This window comes from Microcaecilia unicolor, chromosome 7, assembly GCF_901765095.1.
Source record: "Microcaecilia unicolor chromosome 7, aMicUni1.1, whole genome shotgun sequence".
In the NCBI taxonomy this organism is placed as follows: Eukaryota; Metazoa; Chordata; class Amphibia; order Gymnophiona; family Siphonopidae; genus Microcaecilia; species Microcaecilia unicolor.
Window position 1 is genome coordinate 288,388,315 of NC_044037.1, and position 27,096 is coordinate 288,415,410.

At 48.8% G+C, this 27,096-nt stretch overlaps 1 protein-coding gene across 1 annotated transcript; it reads right to left on the reverse strand.

Moving 5' to 3' along the window:
- Positions 1-19,446: 19,446 nt before the first annotated feature.
- On the reverse strand, positions 19,447-25,645 carry INHBB (inhibin subunit beta B). The gene is made up of 2 exons (XM_030210132.1): positions 24,569-25,645; positions 19,447-21,596 (listed from the first exon to the last, which is right to left on the reverse strand). The coding sequence occupies exons 1-2, from the start codon at positions 24,936-24,938 to the stop codon at positions 20,821-20,823; spliced, it is 1,146 nt and encodes a 381-aa protein (XP_030065992.1). The 5' UTR covers positions 24,939-25,645; the 3' UTR covers positions 19,447-20,820.
- Positions 25,646-27,096: the final 1,451 nt, after the last annotated feature.

A 27,096-nucleotide genomic window follows, 5' to 3' on the forward strand; every position in this document is an offset into this window, starting at 1 on the left:
TCCGCCTTCCTTCCCCTGCTGTTTCCTTCCCTTCCCCTCATCTACTTTATTCTCTGCTTTGCACTACTGCTATTATGTTGTACTTTTCACCTAACATTGTAAGCCACATAGAGCCTGCCTTGGTGGGATTATGCAGGATATAAATGTTCACGTAAATAAATAAATAAATAAATAAATATTAACAATGTGAACTTATTTTGCATCATGAGAATAAAGTCGTTTTCCAACCTTCCTTTTTGTATGAATAATTATTTTTGCTCTTTTGGGAGTTCTACGTGCGGAGGGAGTGGGAGAGCTTCAAAAGGGAGGATTAGAGAGCAGTGGCGTAGCAAGGGGGGCGGGAGGGGCGGTCCGCCCTGGGTGTCAGCTCGGGGGGGGTGCTCCCTGCCAGCTCCCCCCCCCTCGGCGAATCGACCCCCCCCCCCACCTTTAAAAAGAATATCAGGAGTCGTGCCTGCCCTGCACGTACAAGAAATGTGGACCGTCGGCTCTTCCCTCGCTCTGTCTGTCCCGCCCTCCGCTGACGCAACTTCCTATTTCCGCAAGGGCGGGACAGACAGAGCGAGAGAAGAGTCGACGGTCCACATTTCTTTTATGTGCAGGGCAGGCGCGACTCCCGGTATTCTTTTTAAAGGTAGGGTGCGGGAGCTGGTCGTCGGGGGGGGGGGGGGGGGTGTCATCGTGCTGCACCCGGGGGGGTGCAATGGCGAACCGCCCCACCCCGGGTGGCAGCCCCCCCTGCTACGCCACTGTTAGAGAGAGGGAGAGAACTAAGGAGAGGAAGCGCATGTTAAGGGAGAGGGGAACATAAGAACGTAAGAATAGCCATACTGGGTCAGACCAATGGTCCATCTAGCCCGATATCTTGCTTCCAGCAGTGGCCAATCCAGGTCACAAGTAGCTGACAGAAACCCCAAAGAGGAGCACCACCCCATACTACCAATCCCAGGGCAAACAATGGCTTCCCTATGTGTATCTCAATAGCAGACTTTGGACTTTTCCTCCGGGAACTTGTCCAAACTTTTTTTAAACCCAGATACACTAACTGCTGTTAGCACATCCTCCAGCAACGAATTCCACAGCTTAACTATTCGTTGAGTGAAAAAATATTTCCTCCTATTTGTTTTAATAAAGTAGTTTCCTGTAATTTCATTGAGTGTCCCCCTGGTCTTTGTACTTTGTGAAAGAGTGAAAAATGGATTCACTTTTGCCCATTCTACACAATTCAGGATTTAGCGGTTCTCAATCATATCTTCCCTCAGCCTTCTCTTTTCCAAGCTGAAGAGCCCTAACCTCTTTAGCCTTTCCTCATACGAGAGGAGTTCCATCCGCTTTATCATTTTGGCTGCTCTTCCGTTGAACCTTTTCTAATTCCACTATATCTTTTTTGAGATACGGTGACCAGAATTGAATGCAATACTCAAGGTGAGGTTATACAATGGAGTGATACTCCGAATCACCCTTGGTACCTTTTTAAAAATCGGTGTTACACTGGCCACCCTCCAATCTTCAGGTACTACGGACGATTTTAATGACAGGTTACAGATCACTAACAGCGGATCAGCAAGTTCATGTTTGAGTTCTTTCAGTATCCTGGGGTGTATACCAGGGGCGTATCTGAGGTTTCGGCGGTAGGGGGGGCAGGGGCTAGAGTGAGGGGGCACATTATAGCCCCCCCCCGGCTGCCGCCCCCCCTACCGCCGTCAACCCTCCCCCCTACCACCGTTAACCCTCCCTCCCTCCCCCGCCTACCGCCGTCACCTACCCCCGAGGTCCGCTTCCTCCTGCCGGCTTTTTAAAAAATTGCTTCAGCTGGCGGGGGACCCCAACCCCCCGCCAGCCCAGCCGCGGTCTTCTTTAACTTCTTCATCCTCGTCGTGCTGTGAAAGCTGCATGCATCCTTAGTTCCAGTTGGACGGAGTCTGACGTCGCAGTACATTGACGTTACAACGTGCTACGACGTCAGACTCCGTCCAACTGGAACTAAGGATGCATGCAGCTTTCACAGCATGACGAGGATGAAGAAGTTAAAGAAGACCGCGGCTGGGCTGGCGGGGGGTTGGGGTCCCCCGCCAGCTGAAGCAATATTTTAAAAAGCCGGCAGGAGGAAGTGGACCTCGGGGGTAGGTGACGGCGGTAGGCGGGGGAGGGAGGGTTAACGGCGGTAGGGGGGAGGGTTGACGGCGGTAGGGGAGGGAGGGAGGGTTAACGGCGGTAGGGGGCCGGGGCGAAATCTGCGGGGGGCCCAGGCCCCTGTGACCCCACGCAGATACGCCCCTGGTGTATACCATCTTGTCCAGGTGATTTATCACTCTTTAACTTATCAATTTGGCCTGTACATCTTCCAGGTTCGCCGAGGTATCTTTCAGTTCCTCTGCATTATCATCCTTGGCAACCATTTCTGGAACAGGTAGATCTCTTACATCTTCTTCCGTAAAGACCGCGTCAAAGAGTTCATTCAATATCTCCGCTGTGGTCTCCCTTTTGCTCCTTCATGATCTAATAATCCCATGGATTCCCTCACCAGCTTTCTGCTTCTGATGTACCTGAAAAAATTGTTACTGTGAGTTTTTGACTCTTTGGCAAGTTTTTCTTCATATTCTCTTTTAGCTTTCTTTATCAATGCTTTGCATCTAGCTTGTGCTTATGTTGCTTCTTATTTTCTTCATTCGGATCCTTTTTCAATTCTTTGAAGGATGTTCTTTTGGCTCAACTAGCCTCTTTCACATCACCATTTAACCAGGAAGAGGGCTAGGGAGGGGGAGAGGGTGCCAAGGGAGGAAAGGGGAAGAGGACTAGGGAGAGGGTAGAAACTGAGAAGGCAGTGGCGTCATGAGGGCAGCTGACACCCGGGGCGGGTCGCCGCTGCGCACCTCCCCCCCCCCCCCCCCGGGTGCAGCTCGACCTGTTCCGGGGCAGAGAGAGCAAGGAACCAGCGAGGCGCCGACACCCCCCAGCGGCGTGCACCCAGGGCGGACCGCCCCACCGCCCCCCCCTTCCTACGCCACTGGGAGAAAGGAAGAGGACTAGGGAGGGAAAGAGGGTGGAAAGGGAGGTTGGAGTGGGAGGATTGGAGAGAGGCACAGTATGAAAGCTAAGAAAGTGCTCTGAACAGATTACACAGTAACATAGAAACCTAGTAGATGATGGCAGATAAAGACCTGTATTGTCTATCCAGCCAGACCAACAAGATAAACTCATAGTATAAGGTACGATACACATACTTGATCTTGATTTTGTCTTTGCCATTTTCAGGGCCCAGACCGTAGAAGTCTGCCCAGCAGTGGTGTACCAAGGGGGGGCAGTGGAGGCGGTCCGCCCCGGGTGCACGCCGCTGGGGGGGTGCCGCGCGCCTGTCAGCTCTTCGTTTTCATGCTCCCTTTGTCCCGGAACAGGTTGCTTCCTGTTCCGGGGCAAAGGGAGCATGAAAACGAAGAGCCAGCAGGCGCGCGTGGCAACCCCCCGAGCGGCGTGCACCCGGGGGGGGTTCTTTCGCCGGGGGATCGGGGGGGGGGGTTCGCAGGTGGGAGGGCCGCGTTGCGCTGTTCCGGGGGGGGTGCTGCATCCAGGGGGCGGGGCACATCGGCGATCCGCCCAGGGTGTCAGCCCCCCTAGGAACGCCACTGCTGCCCAGCGCTGATTTCGGTTCCCAGTTTCTGGTGTTGCCATCTAATCACCACTAAAGCTTGTTTGGTTCCATGCCTTCTATTCCAGACTCCGTTCCTTTTATCTCGCTGCACCTCACGCCTGGAATAGACTTCCCGAGCCTGTACGTCTAGCCCCCTCTTTGGCCGTTTTCAAGTCCAAACGTAAAGCCCACCTCTTTACCACTGCTTTTGACTCCTAACCCTCACTTGCCCTGTCCTTTTATCCTCACCTCTTTATTCCCTTACCCTTAATTGTTCTGTCTGTCTGCCTATCTTATCTAGATTGTAAGCTCTTTGAGCAGGGACTGTCTTTTTTGTGTATGGTGTACAATGCTGCGTATGCCTTGTAGCGCTATAGAAATGATAAGTAGTAGTAGTAGTATGCAGGATTCCTTTGTGTTTATCCCACACATTTTTTTAATTCCGTTATTGTTTTCATCTCCACCACCTTCCGCAGGAGGGCATTCCAAGTATCTACCACCCTAACTGTAAAAAAGTACTTTCTGACATTATTCCGGAGTCGGCCCCCCTGGAGTCTCATTTTATATCCTCTAGTTCTACCACCTTCCCGGTTTGTTTGTAAATGAATTTGTAAGAGCAATATATAAATCTTTACATAAATAAATGAAGATCCTCCTTGTATATGAAATAGCACTAGTGGACATATACAATGCTGTACAATGGTGATAAGTATTCAGACACGATTAAGGTTCTGCCCCAACCAGCTTACAGCCTAACAGTAACTTGCCAAAGGCCACAAGATTGTCAGTGACAGAAGCAGGATTTGAACTTGGATACCTTCTGGCAGGAGGATCGACTTGTGTAACCCCCCCCCCCCCCCCTTCCAGGCATGACTCTTGAAAAGGGGGCTCCATTGATTCCTGGGCTAAGTCTCATGGACCTTTTCCAAACTCTGGCAGGGATTCTCCACTTCAGGACTCAAGATGTAGCTAACGAACTCAAGGAGACAACTTCAAACACAATCGTGGAGTTCCACACTGAAAGCCTTACTGGAATACCTTTCTTCAAAGCAAACATTTCTGCAACAGCTGATTCAGATACAGCTTCACAGCATACAAAGCCAAAGACAGATCCTTTCTCTGGTTGCTATTTCGATTCTTTCTCCCACATCCACCCCATTCTGGGACACCCTCCTTCCCTTCCTTTGACCTGAGGTTTCCCTGACACCTCAAAGGCCTTTTTTGAAACCACACGCTGAAATCCCTCCTTTTCCTTTCACCTCCTCAGGACTCCTTTAGACGTCTGGATAAAGCTCCAGTTGGGCAGCTCTCTCCTTTCCACTCTGCTGGGTACCCCCTGGCACAGCATCTCAACCAGTGGTGTGCTGGTAAATTTTTAACAACAGGCTCTCTCCCCGGTCCACCTCGGCGCCCCCCCCCCATCCACCACTGCACCCCCCATCCACTTCTGCGCCCCCCCTCCACCTCTGCACCCCCCATCCACCTCTGCGCCCCCCATCCACCTCTGCACCCCCCATCCACCTCTGCGCCCCCCCATCCACCACTGCACCCCCCCATCCACCTCTGCGCCCCCCATCCACCTCTGCGCCCCCCATCCACCTCTGCGCCCCCCATCCACCACTGCACCCCCCATCCACCTCTGCGCCCCCCATCCACCTCTGCGCCCCCCATCCACCACTGCACCCCCCATCCACCTCTGCGCCCCCCATCCACCTCTGCGCCCCCCCATCCACCACTGCACCCCCCATCCACCTCTGCGCCCCCCATCCACCTCTGCACCCCCCAAAATTGCAGAGCTGGCTATAGCCAGTGGGTGGGGGGGGGGGGCAATGCATTACTCTCTCCAGGAAAAAAAAAATTAAATAATCCCATGTTCCAATCTAATTCATGTTTAATGTGCGACAAAATGCCATAAATAAGTAAATAAATATAAACTTTTAATGTTGAGCACCTGATTCTCAAAGGGAACATATTCCAAACACTATAATGAAAATAAAATGATTTTTTTCTACCTTTGTTGTCTGGTGACTGTTTTTCTGATCATGCTGGCCCAGTATCCGATTCTGCTGCTATCTGTCCTCTTAACTCCGTTTCCAGGGCTTCCTTTCCATTTATTTCTTTCCTTTCCTCCTTTCTTCGTCATTTCTGGTCCTCAGTTTCTGCCTATTTTCTTCATCCATGTGCAGTTTTTCTCCTCTCTTCCTTTTCCCTTATCTTATCTCCTTCCTCACTCTTCCCTCCCCTCCATCCATGTCCAGCATTTGTTCTCTCTCCCCTCCTCTCCCCCTGCCCTCCATCCACCCATGGCCAGCGACCCTTCTCTCCCCTGCCCTCCATCCACCCATGGCCAGCAGCTCCCTTCTCTCCCCTGCCACCCCCTCCCGACTTGTTCCGCAAATTCTCCTGCTTCCTCCCTCCCTCCCGATCCGGTCCCTCACTGACCCTACCTTGGCCATCAAATTCTTCGGGGCAGGCAGTGTTGCCTGCCCGCTGCCATCGCTGACTTTCCTCCGCCGCCCGATCGCACTTCAAAATGGCCGCCGAGACTTACAGAAGTCTCGCGAGCCGCCTCTGGAAGTCTCGGTGGCCATTTTTAAAGCGCAAACAGGCGGCGGAGGAAAGTCTGCGATAGCAGCGGGCAGGCAACAATGCCTGCTGCCCCGAAGAATTCGATAGTCAAGGTAGGATCGGTGAGGGACCGGATCCGGAGGGCGGAGGGAGAGCCGGCTCGCCCTTTCCAACAACCGGCTCGCAAGTCCGGCCAAAATTTAACAACCGGATCTTGGGAGCCGGAGCAAGCCGGCTCCAGCGCACCACTGCAACCCAGTTCTCAGCATTGCTGTGTCGATCTTTATTTTGTCCTGGAACTAAGATCAGGGCCTTCTGTCCCCATAAGACTGAGAGATTTACCATCTCAAGACCAGAGACGCTCTTTGCTCCACTGTTGGATCCCTCAGGAAATATCAGAAATGCCATAAGTATTGCCACACTGGGACAGACCAAAGGTCCATCAAGCCCAGCATCCTGTTTCCAACAGTGGACAATCCAGGTCGCAAATACCTGGCAAGATCCCCAAAAAGTTCAATACATTTTGTGCTGCTCATCCCAGAAATAAGACCTTTGTAACACAAACGCAGTGAAAGAAACAGCGAGTTATCTGTACAGACCATTGTTTTTACTCCTTGTACCAATTCATGATTATCCATTTGTGATACACATATTTTTATACGAAGACTCCTGAAGCAGGCTCACCGCCGAAACACAGGTCTTTGTCGAGTCTCTGAAATAAAAGTTTTATCATCATTAGAAGTCTCCGCGTTGTTCCTGGACAGCCTGATCTACTTCCCAGTTTTTTTGTTTGTCTATTTTCGTGGGATTTCAGTGTTCCTCTGCTTCGGCAGACTCTCACTGTCTCTAAATTCTCTCCAAGTTCTTGCTGATAGATTCAGTGCAAGACCCCTTCCACTGCCATGTTAGTGGCGTAGCCTGAAACCCATGGGTAGACCTGGCATCTCTCCCTCCCACCCCCCCCCCCCCCCAGCTCCTCACCAGCAGGGAACAACAATTCACATATGCTGTTCACGCCAGCCCCAGAGTCTTCCTTCTGATGCAACTTCCTGTTTCCGCATATGTGGGACCACATTACAGGGAAGAGTCTGGTGGCAGCATGAGCAGTGTGTATGAGTCACTGGTTACTTCCAACCAAGAACTGAAGTGTTTAAAAGGTACAGAGAAGGGGGTTGAGAGATACCGGATCACCTGCGGAGGAGGGAAAAGAGAGGTGCCTGGAGTCATTAGCTGGCAGGGCTTGAGGATCCCTGCCAGCCACATCACAAGTGCACTGCTCCTGGGTGACCCTGTCGCACCAATGGTTCTGCCACTGTGTTCTGCTCCTGAAACTACATTCACTTCTTCACAGCACATGGATCTGGGCAGTTCCCAAAAGAGCAGGACAAGGAACAAACATCTCCGCAACAGGCTATTGTGAAAATTCCTGCTTGGAGGCCTTAACAGCTTCTCCAACAGTTACTCCCTGTCTTCTTACTCCAGGGACAGTGATCTCGACAAGAAACAGAGCCCAGAACTTTCTATGCTCCAAAACCTTCAGGTACCATCCACCAGGGCGTAACTGCTCTCATCAAGCCTCCTCTTGAGTCAGAGCTTGGTACACCATCTCTGCTTCTCTAACCTGTAGTAAGATCTTGGATCTGAGCCAGCTCCATAGACGCTAGTACATGCAGATCTCAATTTAACCTAAAGAAGAAAAAAAAATATCGACAACAGACTCAGAATCACTTGATGTCAAAAATAATCAGTACTAGTGCCAAGAAAGCTTCTGGAGGCCAACACGACAGCCAAACAATGCAAGAGCAGAGTCTTACAATAGATATCAGGCATTGTATCTGCCATCCGCATTCGGAATACCAATGCAGGCTGCCCTGTGTTGTACAATTTTCCCTCAGTCTCCATGCATGCCTTTCCAGTGATAGCTCAGGGCAAGCAACAACAGGAATCATACACCTGAGAACAGATAAAAACCAAATTAGGGTACTAATTTCTTGTCTTAGTACCATGGAACTCATTAGCTCAATTCCTCAGGGCTGAAACTTCATTCAAAAACTACATTTTTTTACATTAGCGTTCAATGACTAGACTTTGAAGGAAACATTAGGGTGAGTGGTCGTCCTGGTAAGGCCCACTGCAATTGTAATTGTTATTATGTTTATGTTTTGATTACTGCTCATTCTGTCTCTCTTTTATTCATTTTTTTTTTTAGCTTATCTATTCTTTTTGTTCTCTTCTGCTGTACTTGTGATACTTTTTTTGTCATGTCTTTTTCTGTAAACCACTCTATTCTTTTCAGGAAGAATGATATAGCCACAAACATTTTAATAAACATAAATGTGAATATACTAAAAGCATCCTATATAATAATTCTCACCTCCAACGTTCTGACTTGCCTGGGACCGTGGCTCATTCCGAGTTGGTCTGCTAGGCTCCGTAGATCAGGCTGACATCACCGTAGCCATTATGATGTCAACTTCAAAACCCGGGGGGAAAAAAAACATGCCTCACAGCTGAACCATGTCCAGAGGAGGGTCGCTGGACATGGGTGGCTGGAGGGGGGCAAGGGAGAGAGGAGGGTCGCCTGACATGGGTGGCTGCAGGCGGGGGCAGGGGAGAGAGGAGGGTCACTGGACATGGGTGGCAGAAGGGGGGGGCAGGGGAGAGAGGAGGTTCGCTGGACATGGGTGGCTGCAGTGGGCGTAGGGAGAGAGGAGGGTCGCTGGACATGGGTGGCTGCAGGGGAGCAGAGGAAAACCTTGCTAGTGCCCATTTCATTTGTGTCAGAAATGGGCCTTTTTCCCCTCCGAAGGGACACCACCTTGCAAGTGGTGGAGGGGCTTCCGTGTTTCAATGACTCAGAGGGCTATGCTGTAGGGTTACCCATATCAGACAGGCCTCTGAGGAGAAACCAGACAAAGAGTGTCCCAACCTGGAGGATCCAAGATGGCGTTGAGGGAGGACGTACGCTAGTTGAGTTCCCGTTTTACACTAGAATGCCTGAAGAAGAAGGCGCGCTCCCCGGAGAATGGGGAAGAGAAAAGGTGCTGTCCTCCTCGAACACGGCTGGGGTTCCCACCACTTCTCAGTCTATTTTGGAGAGATTCGGGGTAATAACGTCGGGGATATCGGTTCTTGCTTCGGGGAACAGCAAGGCTTTATTGCCGAATCTCAGTGGAGGGAGTGACTTTGAGTCCCCCTGTTGGCACGACCCCTCCAAGACCCGGAAATAGTAATGCTTCACTATGGAGGTCAATAATGGAAACGCCCAAAGTGGGTTAGGATTTTCATGTGACCCGAAGAGGTCCTGGCTCAGCATCGACTCCGGATAATAAACCAATTTGGGAAATTGGAGAGTGAGCTCTTCCCCCCGAAGATATCTGGAGCGGTTTCAGTGGAGAAATTGGACTTGGTGAAGCCAATAATGTCATAAAGGACATACTATAGGAACTGCAGCAGAATGTGAATAACTGTCTTCTTCAGATGTTTAAAATTTTTCACTATGTGAGTTAAAGAATTTATATTAATACCTATCTAACAAAGTGGAAGTCCAAGATATAAAAAGAGACTTTGAAATGGCTTCCCTATGAAAATTAGATAATTTGGTAATGAAGAATAGTTATTTTTCTTGTAAAAACTGGAATTTCTGGAGAACCAATTAAGGGAAAATAACTTGAGAATGATAAATTTACCTATAATATCCTATATATCAGCTACTGAATTCTTGAAGAAATATTTCTCTGATACTTTGCTAATATCTTCTGATAGCCACCTTTTGGTGACTAAAATTATATTTCCTTTAAAATCTTCTTTCAGAGAAAAGAGATGTGTTTAACTGACATTTTGGAAAATTCAGAAGTTATAGATAAGAGTTATATTATTAGTGACTTTCGTCTTTGATTAGATAGGAACAACGTTTTGAAATTGTATTTCCGATACATGGTTGATAGTTTTTTGGGTTTAAAGATGAATATATTTCCTGACACATCAAGTGAACCGTAGACTGGGAGCTGTGAAGTCTTGGCTTTTAAGCCAGGAATCATTGCCCTAGGTGGGACCTTCCTAGCACAATTCCCTTGTAAGTGTTTTATTTCCTTATTACTTATTTGTTTGAACCTAAGAAATTATAGAGTTTGTGGAAACAGATGAAGAATCCTCTGCAGCAACTTCCTTCAGTTACCACTGTACCAGTTGCAATAACCGATTAACCTTCCTCCCTCAGAAAATGTGAAGTGTAAGATTAACCATTTTGAGTTTTTCTTATTTTCTTTAAGATTGTTTTCCTGATCTTGGATCTTCCAATTGTAGACAATTATGTAAATATATATTGTTGAGAGAAAATGTTTTCCTTTTTATATTAATTTCTGTATTTCCTTACATTTATGTGATAAATGTGAATGTAATTAGGTAAAATGATAAATAAAATTAAAAAAAAGAAACAGGCCTTTTTTACTAGTAATAGCCGTGAAAACAACATAGGACCACCTAAACTTCCGGAAACTCCTAAAGACTAACCTGTTCAAAAAGGCATACCCTAACGATCCAACCTAAATGCCTTAACTCCACAACACAACAATATAAAAGTTCGTACTGGACATAATCCAACTCTTCCTTCTTATGACCCCTAATGTGTCTATCACACTGTTCACTACTCTACCATAACCTCACTTTGTATTGTCCCTACCAGTATTGGCGATCGCCTCTAATGAGCTGTGTAAGCCACATTGAGCCTGCAAATAGGTGGGAAAATGTGGGATACAAATGTAACAAATAAATAATATAAATAATTTCCCCTTGAGAAGAGTTTCTATCTCTGGCAACCAGAGCTGATATTGTGATGTCATAATGCCTCATTCCACCAATGCCTAAGAGCCAACCTCATCAGTGATGTCACAATGGTTTGATTGTCCTATATTTGACTCACTTTTATTACATATAGCAGTGATTTTGATTTCTAGAGACATTTCTTTTTTTTTTTCCTTAATTAAGAGGGGAATTTATCAACCTGAACTATACTGTTAAACTGGGTTATTTTACTATTAACTCCAGTTATTAGCAATTAGGTCTCACTGCACAAAAATTGGATCCATGCTAAAATAGCACAAGTTAGTGGTAAAATGCCCACATTGATAACTTCCCTCCTCAGGGGTTCATGATATTCAGTAGCAGCAACTTCTACCTAGAAAAATGCCACTCACAGGATCATACCTGGATTTTCAGAAACCCCCGATAACGCTGCTGAAAATCCAGTCAGACCACCTCAGCACTATCTGGGCAGTCCAGGAGCAGAGTCTCAGCCAAGCCAGGAACTACCTAGTACAGCAATATTTAGACAGTGAAAAGGCTGTCATAACTTTAACTGGGTAGTTATCTGGGCACTGGGCTGTTATCACCAGTACCTGGAGATATGCCAGTGGTTGCTAAATACCCAGATATTCAGCTCTGGTATCCGGGTACAGATATAAAAAGCCAATGGCAGCTGCTGGCGTTTAAGAAGCACTGACGACGGCAGGTTCAATAGTGATCTGTGAGTGGTTATGATGAAAATGCTGAAGCACAAGAGTAGCACTAGGAGAGGTGTGTTAATTTTGTCACCTTTTTTTTTTTTTTTTTACATTTGTACCCCACACTTTCCCACTCATGGCAGGCTCAATGCAGCTTACATGGGGCAATGGAGGGTTAAGTGACTTGCCCAGAGTCACAAGGAGCTGCCTGTGCCTGAAGTGGGAATTGAACTCAGTTCCCCAGGACCAAAGTCCACCACCCTAACCACTAGGCCACTCCTCCACTGTTGCTACTATTTGAGATTCTACATGGAATGTTGCTATTCCAACATTCCATGTAGAAGTCGGCCCTTGCAGATCACCAATGTGGCCGCGCAGGCTTCTGCGAGTCTGACGTACGTGCAGGATGTCAGACTCACAGAAACAGAAGCCTGCGCAGCCTTCTACATGGAATGTTGCTAGTGGAATAGCAACATTCCATGTAGAATCTCCAATAGTATCTATTTTATTTTTGTTACATTTGTACCCTGCGCTTTCCCACTCATGGCAGGCTCAATGCAGCTTACATGGGGCAATGGAGGGTTAAGTGACTTGCCCAGAGTCACAAGGAGCTGCCTGTGCCTGAAGTGGGAATCGAACTCAGTTCCCCAGGACCAAAGTCCACCGCCCTAACCACTAGGCCACTCCTCCACACCTTAACTGTGCCACTGGCGTTGTTGCCCTGCTACAGTGCACATCTGAACAGACAGTTGCAATCGAGCTGAGCGTGTTGTGTGTGGAGGGGGGGCGGTGACAATGACCTCGGGGGGGGGGGGGCGGAGGGGACAGGGGCGGGGCCCCGGGGGCAGCCTTGCCCCGGCCCAGTCTCTCAGCGGCCCTGTTGCTCATGAGCTCATCTTAGAAGGAACACAGGTTCTGACTCCGACCATGTGCCAATTCTGGTGCCCCTACCACTTCCTAAATAGGAGGCAGTAAGGGATCCCCCAGGAAATGGCCACGTGGCAAATGTCTAACTTACCGCACTTAAAAGTAAAAAGCCTTTTAGTGGCAGTGGTAAAAGGTGGCCTTGGGACGTGGCAAACCCACACACTGATGCCACTGTGGCTGCTCCAGGCTACCTCTGCAAACGCTCTGTTTTTACTAAACTGTGCATTTAAGTAGGGGGGGGGGGGGAGCCAGAGCATTGTGGACCATGGAAAGTGCCAGCAACTTCCAGGCCGTGGGTGGAGAACCGCTTTTGCTGGTGGGGCTTGAGGATTCTCACCAGCTCAGGTTATCTGGGGGTTGCAACTTTGGCTACATTTGCATGCTATTTGCGCTAATCTTTAGCACGCACTGAGCATTCTGTGATGACAAAGCTGGCGCTAATCGTCTCTTGCACCGACGTTACATTTTGAGCATCGGCCCATGACAGTTTCAATATGAGGCTCTGTGCCAGCTGCCCTTTCCTTTGATTTTCCCCGGTGCTGACAGGCAAGCTTGAGGGAAAGGAGTGGGGTGGGGGTGGGGGAGAAGCAAATTTGGGGTGGCAAACTAGAGAGTGCTGGGGCATTCTGTGGGTGGAGCTTCAGTGGAGTAAGAGGTTATGCAGTACTGATACCCGGATAGTTAAGGACAGCACAAAAGCTATCCTAAATGCTATCTGGATAAGTTTTCCAAACAGGGGCTGAATATGGCTGCTATCCAGATGATCCAGATATTCCACGGCAGCCACTATACAGATATCGCTGCTGAATATCCAGATTTTGTCACCCTACAACAGCTGGCATTTAAAAAAAAAAAAAATCCACTGACTGCCGTGGCCTCAATTTTGTACAACTATGGCAACAGGTGGGTTCTTAAATATAATAAAATGAAATGAAACAACAGAATTATTTAGGGAAACAAGCTTCACGGGATGCAAGAGTAAAAGCAGAACTTGATCAACCCATTGTGAAAAAAATGGAGCCGGGCATGGGGCATAGGAAGACGCTTGCAAGGCTTTATCACACTTGGTGGACATTAATTCAGCCACTGTTCTCTTTATTTGAAAAGTTAATAAAGTTGTTTAAAACAAAACAAAACTTGTCCTGTCGAATTGTAGTTAACTTCCACCGCTGAATTAAATGTCCTTTTTGTGCAGAGGCCCTTAACATAAACCAGCACCCCTCCCTGCACTGGTTAAATGTACGCCTCCATTTTTTTTAAACACCTCCAGGCTTTCTGCCACCCATCCCCCAAGCTTACCTGTGATATCCAGGGCCCAAAGTGAGGGCAGAAGTGATCCCAGTTGCACCTGCCGTGCTGGTGGCTGTACAGCGAAATAGTTCCAGCTAACCACAGGCCTTGCACCACTTTAGAAGCAAACTGGTGTCAACTGGCAGCACCGGTGGTTGGGAGGCTGAGCTAGTGGTTGGGAGGGGGGGGGGGGGGCTAGTACTGGGCAGACTTCTGAAAATGGTAGATACAAATCAAGGTCAGGTATACATATAAAGTAGCACATATGAGTTTAGCTTGTTGGGCAGACTGGATGGACCATACAGGTCTTTTTCTGCCGTCATCTATTATCCAGCTTATAATTGAAAAAGAAAAACGCCTATATTGCGACCCAAATTGGGAGATAGACGTTTATCTCACAAAAACGAATAAAGCGGTATAATCGAAAGCCGAATTTGGACGTTTTCAACTGCACTCCGTCGCGGATGCGGACAAAGTTGATGGGGGCGTGTCGAAGGCGGAACTGGGGCGTGGTTATCGGGCGATCAGAGATGGGCGCCTTTCGCCAATAATGGAAGAAAAATATGCGTTTTTAGCGAGAATTTAGGGCACTTTTCCTGGACCCTGTTTTTCCACGAATAAGGCACCAAAAAGTGCCCTAAATGACCAGATGACCACTGGAGGAAATCGGGGATGACCTCCCCTGACTCCCCCAGTGGTCACAAACTCCCTCCCACCACAAAATATGCCGTTTCACAACTTTTTATTTTCACCCTCAAATGTCATACCCACCTCCCTGGCAGCAGTATGCAGGTCACTGGAGCAGTTATTAGGGGGTGCAGTGGACTTCAGGCAGGTGGACCCAGGCCCATCCCCCCCCCCCACCTGTTACACTTGTGCTGGTAAATGGGAGCCCTCCAAACCGCCCCCCAAACCCACTGTACCCACATGTAGGCGCCCCCCTTCACCCCTTAGGGCTATAGTAATGGTGTAGACTTGTGGGCGGTGGGTTTTGAGGGGGATTTGGGGGGCTCAACACCTAAGGGAAGGGTGCTATGCACCTGGGAGCTCTTTTACCTTTTTTTTTGTTTTTGTAAAAGTGCCCCCTAGGGTGCCCAGTTGGTGTCCTGGCATGTGAGGGGGACCAGTGCACTACGACTCCTGGCCCCTCCCATGAACAAATGCCTTGGATTTATTCGTTTTTGAGCTGGGCGCTTTCATTTTCCATTATCACTGAAAAACAAAAACGCCCAGCTCACAAATTGTCGAATAAAACATGGACGTCTATTTTTTTCGAAAATACGGTTCGGTCCGCCCCTTCACGGACCCGTTCTCGGAGATAAACGCCCATGGAGATAGACGTTTTTGTTCAATTATGCCCCTCCACGTATGAAAGATGTCACGGGCCCCAGAAGCGTAGCTACAGGGGGTGCAAGGGGGGCAGTTGCTCCCCCAAACGGATTTTGAATGAAATGGCACCTATGTGGATTGGCCTTTCAGCCTTATGTGGCACCTATTTTACAAAAGGTCTGCTCCCCCTGACTACATTTCTGACAGGCCCCACCCACTACATGAATTCAGTCAGTGCAGTTTGCTATCTGATTTCCTACGAAATGGCATGACTGCAGCTGAATGTTTCCAAGAAATTGCTTTTTAAATAGCTTCAGCCAGTCTCCCGCTAAAGCGGCTAGGGCTCTTCAGCTTGGAGAAAAGACAGCTGAGGGGAGATGTTAGAGGTCTATAAAATAATGAGTGGAGTGGAACAGGTAGACATGAATTGTTTGTTTACGCTTTCCAAAAATACTAGGACTAGGGGGCACGCAATGAAGCTACAAAGTACTTATGCCAATACTTATGCCAGAGAATGTGGTAAAGGCGGTTAGCTTAGCGGTGTTCAAAAAAAGGTCTGGCCAGCTTCCTAAAGGAAACGTCTATAGACCATTAATAAATTGACTTGGGAAAATCCACTGCTTATTTCTGGGATACCAACAAACAGGTAAATGGCAACGTACCACCGCTCTCTCTTAAAAACATATACAACCGTAAGTGTAAGGTGGTGTAAACCAGCTTACTGTGAAGTACTAATATTAATCGGGGATGTCTCACATATACCTATCGGCACAAAATATCACACTGTTAGCGAGCTTCTAGTATAGTGCCGGTTTTTATAATCATTGACTACCCCCAACCTCCGATAGTACATTGAACTTGCTGAACCTTCATGTCTGTGATATATATATATATATATTTATGCCACCTCTTCATCTATCAGTGTTATACACTTTTCTTCTTTTTTTTCTTTTAATTTCTCTCAATTTACCATCTAATCATACACATATACAGTCTTTCTTTAGTACTTAGCACTTAAGCTTCAACCGGTGCATAAAGTAAGGTTTTTTTTACTTATCTTCGCACTGCTGAAAGCTGCAGTATAATTCGGTCATGGTGTATTAAACATCACTCTGTCCTAACAAGATGTCTCTCAACTGCATTCAACTTCGACTCAGGTATACATACAATCCCGACAGAAGCCTGTTTCGCGTCTATTCGCTTTGTCAAGGGAAGCTCTTGTATACTTTAACAGCAGTCTGTGCAGCCCCCCCCCCCCCTCCAGAAACCAGTAGTTTCAGGAGGGAAGGGGATAGACTGCAGGAGAAGTACCTGGCCCCCAACCGACAGTGCTGGGATGAAGCTGAGTGCCCATCTGCATTCAAAATCTATTTGAGGTTGAAGGGGGACAGACTCAGGAGTAATGTCAGGAAGTATTTTTTCACGGAAAGGGTGGCAGATGGATCCTACAGTATTCCCGCACCCCACCAAGTCTTCCTTCCTCTTGATGGTTGGGGACTCCGTTTCTCTCCTTTCTCTCTGCATTGCTGGTCTGGACCACACCACCCCCTTTCAATGCTACAGGTGGTGGGCCTGGTCCTCAGCCTCCCCCTCTGATTTTGAATGCAGATGGGCAACCAGCTACTGGTTGCGAGATGGGCTGCCCTGAATTTTTCACATGGCTCTGGGAAAACAGTATCACTTCCACTCTGATTCAATTCTTGCTCCTGCTACGGACTGGCCTAGAGAACACATCAATCACTGACCCTAGGAAGGGGAAAGAAGTAGCAGGCGAGAACTTGGAAAGGAGGGGGGGAAAATGGAAGAAAAATAAGATAGAAGAGAAGATTCAGCAGAAAAGAAGCCAAAGAGGATGGAATAAAGACTAGGAAGAATGAAAGGAGGAGAAGAATGGAAAATTAGATGGATTAGGGAATGAGAGATGAAAGGGAGGGAGGGAAAAAAGAAACAGTAGAAAAGTGAAGGAAGACAAGAGGCCGAAAAGAGAGGAGACAGGGGAAGGAAAAGAGTAAGGGACAGAGGGGAAAAAAACGGAAGAACCTGTGAGTGAGAAATGGGCAACAGTAGAAGGACATGAGAGGGAGGCAAAGGAGAAAAAAAATGATAAAATAAAGAAAACTGATATGAAGAAACAAAGAAATAATGCAAAAACAAAGGAACGCAAAGCTTGGGAAGTAGTTTTGAAAATGTTAAAGGAACTGACGTTTACTTTCAGTAAAAGCTGCTCTTTTCGGGCAAGAGTGGCTTCAATATTCAACATGATTTCACCTGCCAGAAACAGCTCATGTCCGGTAAAACTGCCTGTTCAGGGGTAACTGGTCATTTTCAGTGGCACTGAACCGGTTAGCACCGCTGAACAGTGGCGTAGCTACATGGGGCCACGAGGGCCTGGGCCCCCGTAGATTTGGCCCCAGACCCCCCTGCTGACGACCCTCCCGACCCCCCCCTCCCGCCGCCAACCCGCCGTCGCCTACCTTTGCTGGCAGGGGACCCCAACCCCCGCCAGCCGAGGTCCTCTTCTTCCTTCGTTCTGTTTCTGAGTCTGACGTCCTCTAGACTCACAGAAACAGAACAAAGCCCTGCAGATCACAAGGCTTCGTTCTGTTTCTGTGAGTCTGACGTCCTGCACGTACAATGTGCAGGACGTCAGACTCAGAAACAGAATGAAGGAAGAAGAGAAACTCGGCTGGCGGGGGTTGGGGTCCCCAGCCAGCAAAGGTAGGCAATGGTGGTGGCGGGGGGGGGGGGGGTCCAGAGGGTCGTCGGCAGGGGGGGGGGGGTCAAAGTTGGTGGTGATGATGGCGGCAATGGCGGGGAGGGGGGCTAAAATGTGCCCCCTCACCTCGGGCTCTGGACCCCCCTCCCGCCGAAGTCTGGCTACGCCCCTGCCGCTGACAATAACCAATTAGTGCCGAACTACAAATCGACTATTTTGGGGGTGTTCTAGGGGGTGGTGTCAGCAGTTGGCTGGTTAACTGCATAAATGGGACCACATAAAAGTCAGTCCTATCTTTGGAGGGGGGGGGGGGTCTTTTACAAAGGCACGCTAGAATTTTTAGCGCGCGCCAATCATTAGCGACGCTAAACCCTAGAGATGCCCATAGGAATATATGGGCACCTCTAGCATTTAGCATACGCATATTTAACGCGTGCACTAAAAATGCTAGCGCACCTTTGCAAAAGAGCCCCTTTATATGGTAACCCAGATCCGGCTAACTGCTGAAGAGCAGCCTTAAATGGCTATGTGTTAGCCAGATCCACAAAACTGAATGTTCAGTGCCGAAGCCCAGACATGACCCAGCACCGATTATCCAGGAATAACTCTGGCAACAAGTCAGCAAAATGCTGACCACTGCCATTTAAATATCGACCCCAGTAAGAAACACAAATGCAAGCAAACAATGCATAAGTTTTGTTACAGATTTTACCCTTGAACTATAACTGGCCACCAGGAGCCTTATCTGTATGGCAAAGAAGGGACCCATTCTAGAGGAAAGGACTATTCAAAAATGGGGAGCACAGCAAGCTTCATATCCCATATGGTGTATCACCCCATAAACATGTCCAAAAGCGTAGCCAAGTTGTGACGCCAAGGGGAACGGAGAGCAGACTGCGTAGACGTGTGCACGCACTACACAGGCATGGACTGCTGAAAGTCCATTGGGGGGAACCGTCGCTCCCCTGGGGCCTCACCTAGTTACGCCTTTAAACAAGTCGTGCCCAGTATGACAGAGATCACCAGCGGCCACTTCCCTTTCGGGATGCTCCCTTCGGTGCCTCAGGCTTCCCAGAAACAGTCACCATTCGGGGATTTTCTTTTCAATTTATTTCAACTGTACATTAAACACTTTTAACCAACAAGTTAAGTGAAAATGGTTTGGTTTTAAATTACGTAACAGAAACCCTAGACAGCAGTTTTATTAAATAAAACATACAACCTTGAATTTAGGAATTCACTTCTGCATTCTACAAGAGTTGTGTTTTGCTCTACATTCCAAACGTGCATTGAACAGAAAAAGACGTGTTGAAATGGACAACAGAATCCACTTGTACCCTGAAATAATTGACAGGCCTGGGGCAGACAGGTCACACGGACTGCATTTCACACACGCCATGGCCCTGCCACTCAATAAGATTTCTACCTACAAAGTTGGCCTCTTTGGTTCCAAAATTATGTGTAATACATTTAAATGTATTCTTTACTTTTTTTTTTTTTTTTTGCAACTATAAAAATAACATTTGCTTGTCTTGTATGTTTTTTTTCCAAACGGCAGTTTGTTTCACTTTACCTAAGCATGCTACTAAAACTCAGTGCAAACATTCAAAATGAACCATTCGCTCGAGGAACGAGGGAGGGGGGGGGGGGGGGGGAAGGAAGTGAAACATTTCAAGTATAAAAAAATATTATTTTCTTTGAAAAAAAAAAATAATAGAGACATCTGAAGTCCAGCTTGCTTAGTCTGGGTCAATACTTATTGCATAGCTTCAGCGGCACACATTTAAGTAGAGAATGGACGATTTTTCAGTGCACCGGGAAGTGCCGTGGTTCAAGGTAATGAAATGGGCAAGTGCTATCAGATTTGAATCTGGGGAATTCTGCAAGTGCTATGCTGTGTCATTTTATTCTGTTTGTTTTTGATCCTGTGGCCCTCCTGTCCCCACACCCCACCTGGATATCACACGGGACAGAAGCCGAGTACGTGCTTCTCTCCCCTCCAAGCCCTCTGGCTACCAAACGCACTGAAGCGCTTCAAGAGACGCCTTCATCCTTTCCTGGGCTGCGGGATCCCTTTTAAGGTCCATTGGTTTGCTCAGTTTGTTTTTTATTCTGGGAATGCTGAATTTCAACGCTGAATTTCATCGGTCCCCCAGCAGTGCTTCTTAAGACAGCGATTGCAACTTTAGCATTGTGCTGGGTTTTCTTTTGACAGATTGCAGAAGTGTAACAGAGAATGGAAAAATGCAAAATGCCCTTTGTAGTGCCATAGAGTTGGTCCAGGGATCAGTGAAAGCACCAAAGGATCCCCAGGCCCTGAAAGAGGCACCGGGTGCCCCCTGCACAGAACGCAACAAGAATCTGAGTTCCAAGCTCCCTGCTAGTCCCTGGCAAAATGTCTTTTGCTGGAAGTGCTGTGAGAGAAGCAGAGATTGTATTTCGGGATTCTCAGAGGAAGTTATCACCTTGGTACAAAAGGTGGAGTGCAGCTTCCTTGGATATAATGAAGCAAAGTGACAAGTCCTTTTACGTTTGGTCATTTTTGACTCAAAGTTCAGGGACACATCTCCGTTTCTTGCTGTGCAATTAAGCAGGAGTCTCTGGGACGAGTCAGACCTGAATGGTCAGATACCTGCTTCCCCGTTCACTTGCCCAGGCTGGCAAAAATCCTGTCTATCATCCCCTTCGGTCTAAAAATCCTTCTCACAAGATGCTCAGACAAGGGATGGGAGAATTTAAGGGCCCAGCATGCACAGCTTCACGCTGAAATGATGCAGGTCCACACTGCCAGATGCAAAGGCTGCACAGGGACACTCCTCTGGTTTCCATGTAGCCTGGGAACTATTTTCATTTCTTCTTTATCAGGCACAACCACATTCCTCTACAATCATATTGGGAACGTCCCTTTTCACAATGTTGTACTCATCGTCAAAGTACAGCATTGACATTGTGCTAAGTTTGGTTGGAATGCAGCACGAGTTCATAGCACCTGGGTTCAACCCTCGCATTCGGTACTGATTCACCACGGCCGTGTGAAAGGAAGAAGCTGACCCTGGGACTCCGGCCAAGTATGCTGGGCAGCTCCCCTCACAGTAATTCCCATAGTAACCCAAAGGAGCGATGATCCAGTCATTCCAGCCAATCAGTCGAAAGTCAATGTACAGTTGTCGCCGGCAGCAGAGACTGGTCCTTCCGTCACATTCCAAGCCCCTTTTCCGGATCCGGTGCTTGTTGTCAGCCTGCCTCGCGTGCACCACCAGAAAGGGCCGATGGGATTCCTCCCCGGGGTCCACGTACACTGGCACGACAGCGTAATTCTCGCAGCCCTCACACTGGACTTCCAAATTCAGCCTCCTCTCCTTTTTCTCAAAGAGTTCCTGAATGGCATCAGTCAGGGGAAATGTGTGCCAGGCGCTCCGCTTCAGGTCAACTTTCTTGTCCACCAAGTTCCATCTGCTGCTGCTGGCCGGCTCTTGGAAATGGACTTTGACCCGGACTTTTCGCCTGCCGCTCTTTTCTGAGCCGTAGGGCAGCAGTTTCAAGTAAAGCCACAGGCTGGCCTGGATGACAAACAGATTCTGGTTCCCTTCATTGGAAATCATGAAAGCCAGGCGGACTCGGGAAGCTGTGAGATCATCTGCATAGGACAAAAGAGGAACGTTAATTCAACAAAGAGCAGGCTTTACCGGTTACTTCAAGTAACACAAGCCTGAGAGGCCAGAATTTCATCCTATTCTAACACTTATACCCACTTATTTCCCAAAATGTGTTTCAGGTACACAGAAGATCTAAGGTAAAAGCCCACCTTTTTGATACTGCTTTTAACTCCTAAGTCTTGTTCTCTTGTTCAGAACCCTTATTTTATCATCCTCACTTTAATATTCCCTTATCTCTTGTTTGTCCTGTTTGTCTGTCCTAATTAAATTGTAAGCTCTGTCGAGCAGGGACTGTCTCTTCATGTTCAAGTGTACAGCACTGCGTACGTCTAGTAGCACTATAGAAATGATAAGTAATAGTAGTAGTAGTCTTCGGGATTCTGGAATCTTGCTACTCTTAGGGATTCCGGAACCTTGTTACTCTTTGCATAGAATTTTGCTACTCTTTGTCCTGATTAGATTGTAAGCTCTGTCGAGCAGGGACTGTCTCTTCATGTTCAAGTGTACAGTGCTGCGTACGTAGCGCTATAGAAATGATAACTAGTAGTAGTATCAGATACCCAACATCTTGCTCACTGCCATAGTTGCAGGGTCTGAAACCAAAGCAGACTGGGGTGAATCTGATCAGCCCCACACTCTATTCCCTGCACCCAGATGGACCTCTGCTTACAGTCCAAGTAGGTTTGCAAGGTGTAATTTTTAAAGATGCCTGTAGAGGAATCGAGGGGGAAGTTAAACTTTTTAACAGTAAATGGCATCCCGGAACCTCAGCAACCTTAATCAAAACGTTGTGTTGCAAAGCAGACAGACTGTGCATTCAGCGCCCAGGAGTTCAGAAACAGATGGAATAAGCTCGGTGACCATGGAGGGGGAAGGTTGGCAGTGACTTTACAGGCTTTCTGTTCCATTTTTTTCAACCAACCATGGAAACATACTCAGAATTTACCCTTTAGCTCCTAATGGCACTTGATTCTCATTCTAGGCCTGCTACTGACTCTAAGCTGCTCATGTATAACATTAAAATAATACCTGGGAAAAGTTGGATTTTTCTGCAACCTTAACATAAATCCAGTATTAGAAAACAGGTCATAAATTACCAGCAGACTATATTCAACAGCTGATTTTTTTTTTTTTGCCCATTATAGGTTAAATTTACTTTTCTCCTAAGTGCCAGTATTTGCAGGTTGATCAAGTGAACTTTGCTGTGAAGTGTCAACCTATCGGCTCAGATCTTATCTAAACACAGTATGTGTTGCCGGAATAGTTTATTGTTACAGTTAAAGGAACAGTCCCAGCCGGCATTTAGTGCTTGCTTAACACTATAAATGTCACCCTTGGTGCAAAATTGACCCCCCTCCCAATGGATGGGGCTTTCCCCCAATACTTTTTTTCTGTAAGGATTTGCAAACTTCTCCCGGATTCAGCTGGTCTACATTCATGCAGAAAGTGCAAACAGCACTCCTTTGCCCTTCATGAAATGCAGCTCCCGGGGATCTTCATGTACCCTCTTCCTTCCCCTCCCCCCCCCCCCATAAAACCCCAAAACAAACACACCAAAAACCCCACTAAAGAAAAACAACGAACTAATGCCTCCCAGAGAGAACCTGACACCCTGACAGAGCTTTGAAGCGCACCTTGCTGGGGGGGGATGGGGGGCATCAACTTGCACTTATTTCTTGCATTCCCCCCCCCCTAAAGCGCTCAGGTTAGCCGCGCATCTCCCCCCCCCTTGCACAATTTGCAAGCGGGATGAGTGACAGCCGCCCCCCCCCCCGAACCTGACACCCTGAGAGCTTTGAAGCGCACCTTGCTGGGGGGGGATGGGGGCACCAACTTGCACTTATTTCTTGCATTCCCCCCCTAAAGCGCTCAGGTTAGCCGCGCATCTCCCCTCCCTCCCCCTGCACAATTTGCAAGCGGGATGAGTGACAGCCGCCCCCCCCGAACCTGACACCCTGAGAGCTTTGAAGCGCACCTTGCTGGGGGGGATGGGGGGCACCAACTTGCACTTATTTCTTGCATACCCCCCCCTAAAGCTCAGGTTAGCCGCGCATCTCCCCCCCCCTTGCACAATTTGCAAGCGGGATGAGTGACAGCCGCCCCCCCCCGAACCTGACACCCTGAGAGCTTTGAAGCACACCTTGCTGGGGGGGGGATGGGGGGACCAACTTGCACTTATTTCTTGCATTCCCCCCCTAAAGCGCGCAGGTTAGCCGCGCATCTCCCCCCCCCCCTTTGCACAATTTGCAAGCGGGATGAGTGACAGCCGCCCCCCCGAACCTGACACCCTGAGAACTTTGAAGCGCACCTTGCTGGGGGGGGATGGGGGCACCAACTTGCACTTATTTCTTGCATTCCCCCCCTAAAGCGCTCAGGTTAGCCGCGCATCTCCCCTCCCTCCCCCTGCACAATTTGCAAGCGGGATGAGTGACAGCCGCCCCCCCGAACCTGACACCCTGAGAGCTTTGAAGCGCACCTTGCTGGGGGGGATGGGGGGCACCAACTTGCACTTATTTCTTGCATACCCCCCCCTAAAGCTCAGGTTAGCCGCGCATCTCCCCCCCACCTTGCACAATTTGCAAGCGGGATGAGTGACAGCCGCCCCCCCCCCCGAACCTGACACCCTGAGAGCTTTGAAGCGCACCTTGCTGGGGGGGGATGGGGGCACCGACTTGCACTTATTTCTTGCATTCCCCCCCTAAAGCGCGCAGGTTAGCCGCGCATCTCCCCCCCCCCCCCCTTTGCACAATTTGCAAGCGGGATGAGTGACAGCCGCCCCCCCGAACCTGACACCCTGAGAACTTTGAAGCGCACCTTGCTGGGGGGGGGGGGGATGGGGGGCACCAACTTGCACTTATTTCTTGCATTCCCCCCCTAAAGCGCTCAGGTTAGCCGCGCATCTCCCCTCCCTCCCCCGCCCTGCACAATTTGCAAGCGGGATCTCCCTCCTTACCTGTCTCGGCGAAGCTGATGATCTCAGAGCTCTGCTCGTGCAGCTCCGGGCCAGGGGTCGCGTGGCCGTCCAGGCTGGGGATCTCCACGCGGCCGTCCTCGCGCACCTTGCCCGCGTGCAGCTTGCGCAGCGCCGTGACCATGGCCGCCTTGGGCACCGCGTGTGTGATGTTGGGCCGCTGGCGCAGCTGCAGCCGGTTCAGGATGTGCCGCTTCACCGCCTCCAGGAAGTCGCGGTTCGGGGGTCTGAAGCCGCACGAGGAGCAGGTGTCCTGCTGGAAGCCCTGCTGCGATTGCTCCGTGGCCCGGGTGGGCGAGCTGCCGGTGCAGCCCACGCAGAGCAGCAGCAGCGGCAGCACCGGCCACGCCATAGTGGGGGGGGATCGGCGGCTCCCGATTCCGATTGCACCGCAACGAGAGCCGGGGAGCTCGATCAGCTGCGCGTGCAGCAGGGTCCCGGCATGGGGGGGGGGGGGGCGGCTGCTGCTGCTGCGTGTCAGTCCCGTAAATGCCACCGAGCCCAGTGAGTGCAGTCTCTGCAGCCACGAAGCCTATGTGGGGCCGAGGGAGGGGGGCGGTCACCTGCACGTGCAAGCACCTTTAAATCAACAAACCCCCTCCCCCACCCTGGGTCCGGGCTCCTGTTCGTCGTCCCTTTTTGTTTCTCCTCTGGTTTCCGATTTGGGGAAATGTTCAGGTGTGGCGGAAAGCAAATGCACGAAGCTGATTCCCCGGGCGCACGGAACAAAAAAAAAAGTAAAGAACAGCAAAGTCCAGCAGCTCCAAGTAGGGAAAACGAATCTTCTATATTTACGCGACTATCTCACGGGTTTTAAATGCTTAGCATCCGCTTAATGTTCCCTCCCTTTCATTTCTTGCAATCCATGGGCGTTCTCCCCAGAAAAGAAGATTCTCCTCTCTTTATGTTCACGAGATATGATCTTCTGCCTTCTTAGATCGCATTTTTTTTTTTCCCCTCTTGCCCTGCTGCAATCCCCACATTGGGCCCTTACACTGAAACTTTTATACAGGAGTTAAAAACCACGTGGGAACTGCAACCTATACCAGCCTCCTTCACTATTTAGGAGATTAAGCCATTTGCCCCCTTAGGCTATCGCAGTAACTTCCTGATCTGGAAATATTAACCATCCCGGTCCCTTGAACCAAATGTTTTAAAGCGACTACTGGCAGAAAGGAAGCATCGGATTCGCTCCCCCCCCCCCCCCCCCCCCCCACTTAAATTCTGGCAGTTACAAAATATATTCTGCAGGCAGGCAGGACTTCAACCTATGATGGACAGATACAATATTTGGCACTGATGGGACTCTTGTGATACTCTGTCCTATTTTGGGGAGGGGGTCTGCCCAGGGAATCTCCCGTCACCCATCCAGGTAGAAAAAAAAAGTGCTCTCCTTAAAAACCTCCCCTAAAATTATCTGTATTATTATTTAATCATCTGTTATTTGCTTTATGCTGTTATTTTGTACAAATGCCTTCCACGCTAGGGGGAAACGAATATTTTTCTCTGCTGGGGGTGGGGGTCAGGAACTTTTGGGTTACAATGGTTTGACTCTTGTGCTTTGTTGCAGTGAGGGATCCGTGTTCTGGCCTCTGCCTGCACACTCAGGTATACTGTATATACAAAAGCCTGACAGGCTGGAGAGGGAGCCGACTGTTTCTAACCTGTCTCTGTAATAAAAACTAACAGTAAACACAAGCAAGCAAGCACCCAGGGCTCCGTATAAAACCAGCAAGCTCCCTCTGATCGCAGCACCAACAAAGGCACGTCTGTGTTTAAAGCCCCTGCTTCTCTGCAACACTCTCTCACCTCCTCCACAAGCCACAACATTCTTTGTCGTTTGCTTCCCCTCCCCCCCCCCCCAAAAAAAAAAATCTTTGCAAAGGCCGTTTGCACTGGGAAAGTCCCGAGCCCCTTTCTTTCCTGTCTTATAACCAACTCCTCTTTTATCTAGCTTTTTCATTTTTTTTTTATAGTTTTTAGATCAATCCTTGATCTCTTGTGTAGGTGGGTGTTTGTTTTTGCTCGTTTGTTCTGCCCTTCTGTCTTCCGCCAGGCCCTTTGATTTTAGCTCTTTGTCAGTGGTAGGCAGTTACAGTTAATTTTCCTTGTTTATAATTGCATCTTTGAAGAAAAGCAAGGATTTCCGTACAGGTAAGGTTGCAAAGCAGCGTGCACCGTGCCCGAGGAGGTCCTGCCTGCAGTTCACGGATCTTGTTGGGCCCAAGAGTGGGGGAAAAAAAACTGGGACAACAGCGCCACCTATGGGATACCTTTGGAAGCGCCTCCACAATTTCACTGCACTTCCTAATGCCATGTCTATTTTATAATTTTTTTTTTTTGTTACATTTATACCCCGCGCTTTCCCACTCATGGCAGGCTCAATGCGGCTTATATGGGGCAATGGAGGGTTAAGTGACTTGCCCAGAGTCCCACTAGCAACATTCCATGTAGAAGTCGGCCCTTGCAGATCACCAATGTGGTCGCGCAGGCTTCTGCTTCTGAGAGTC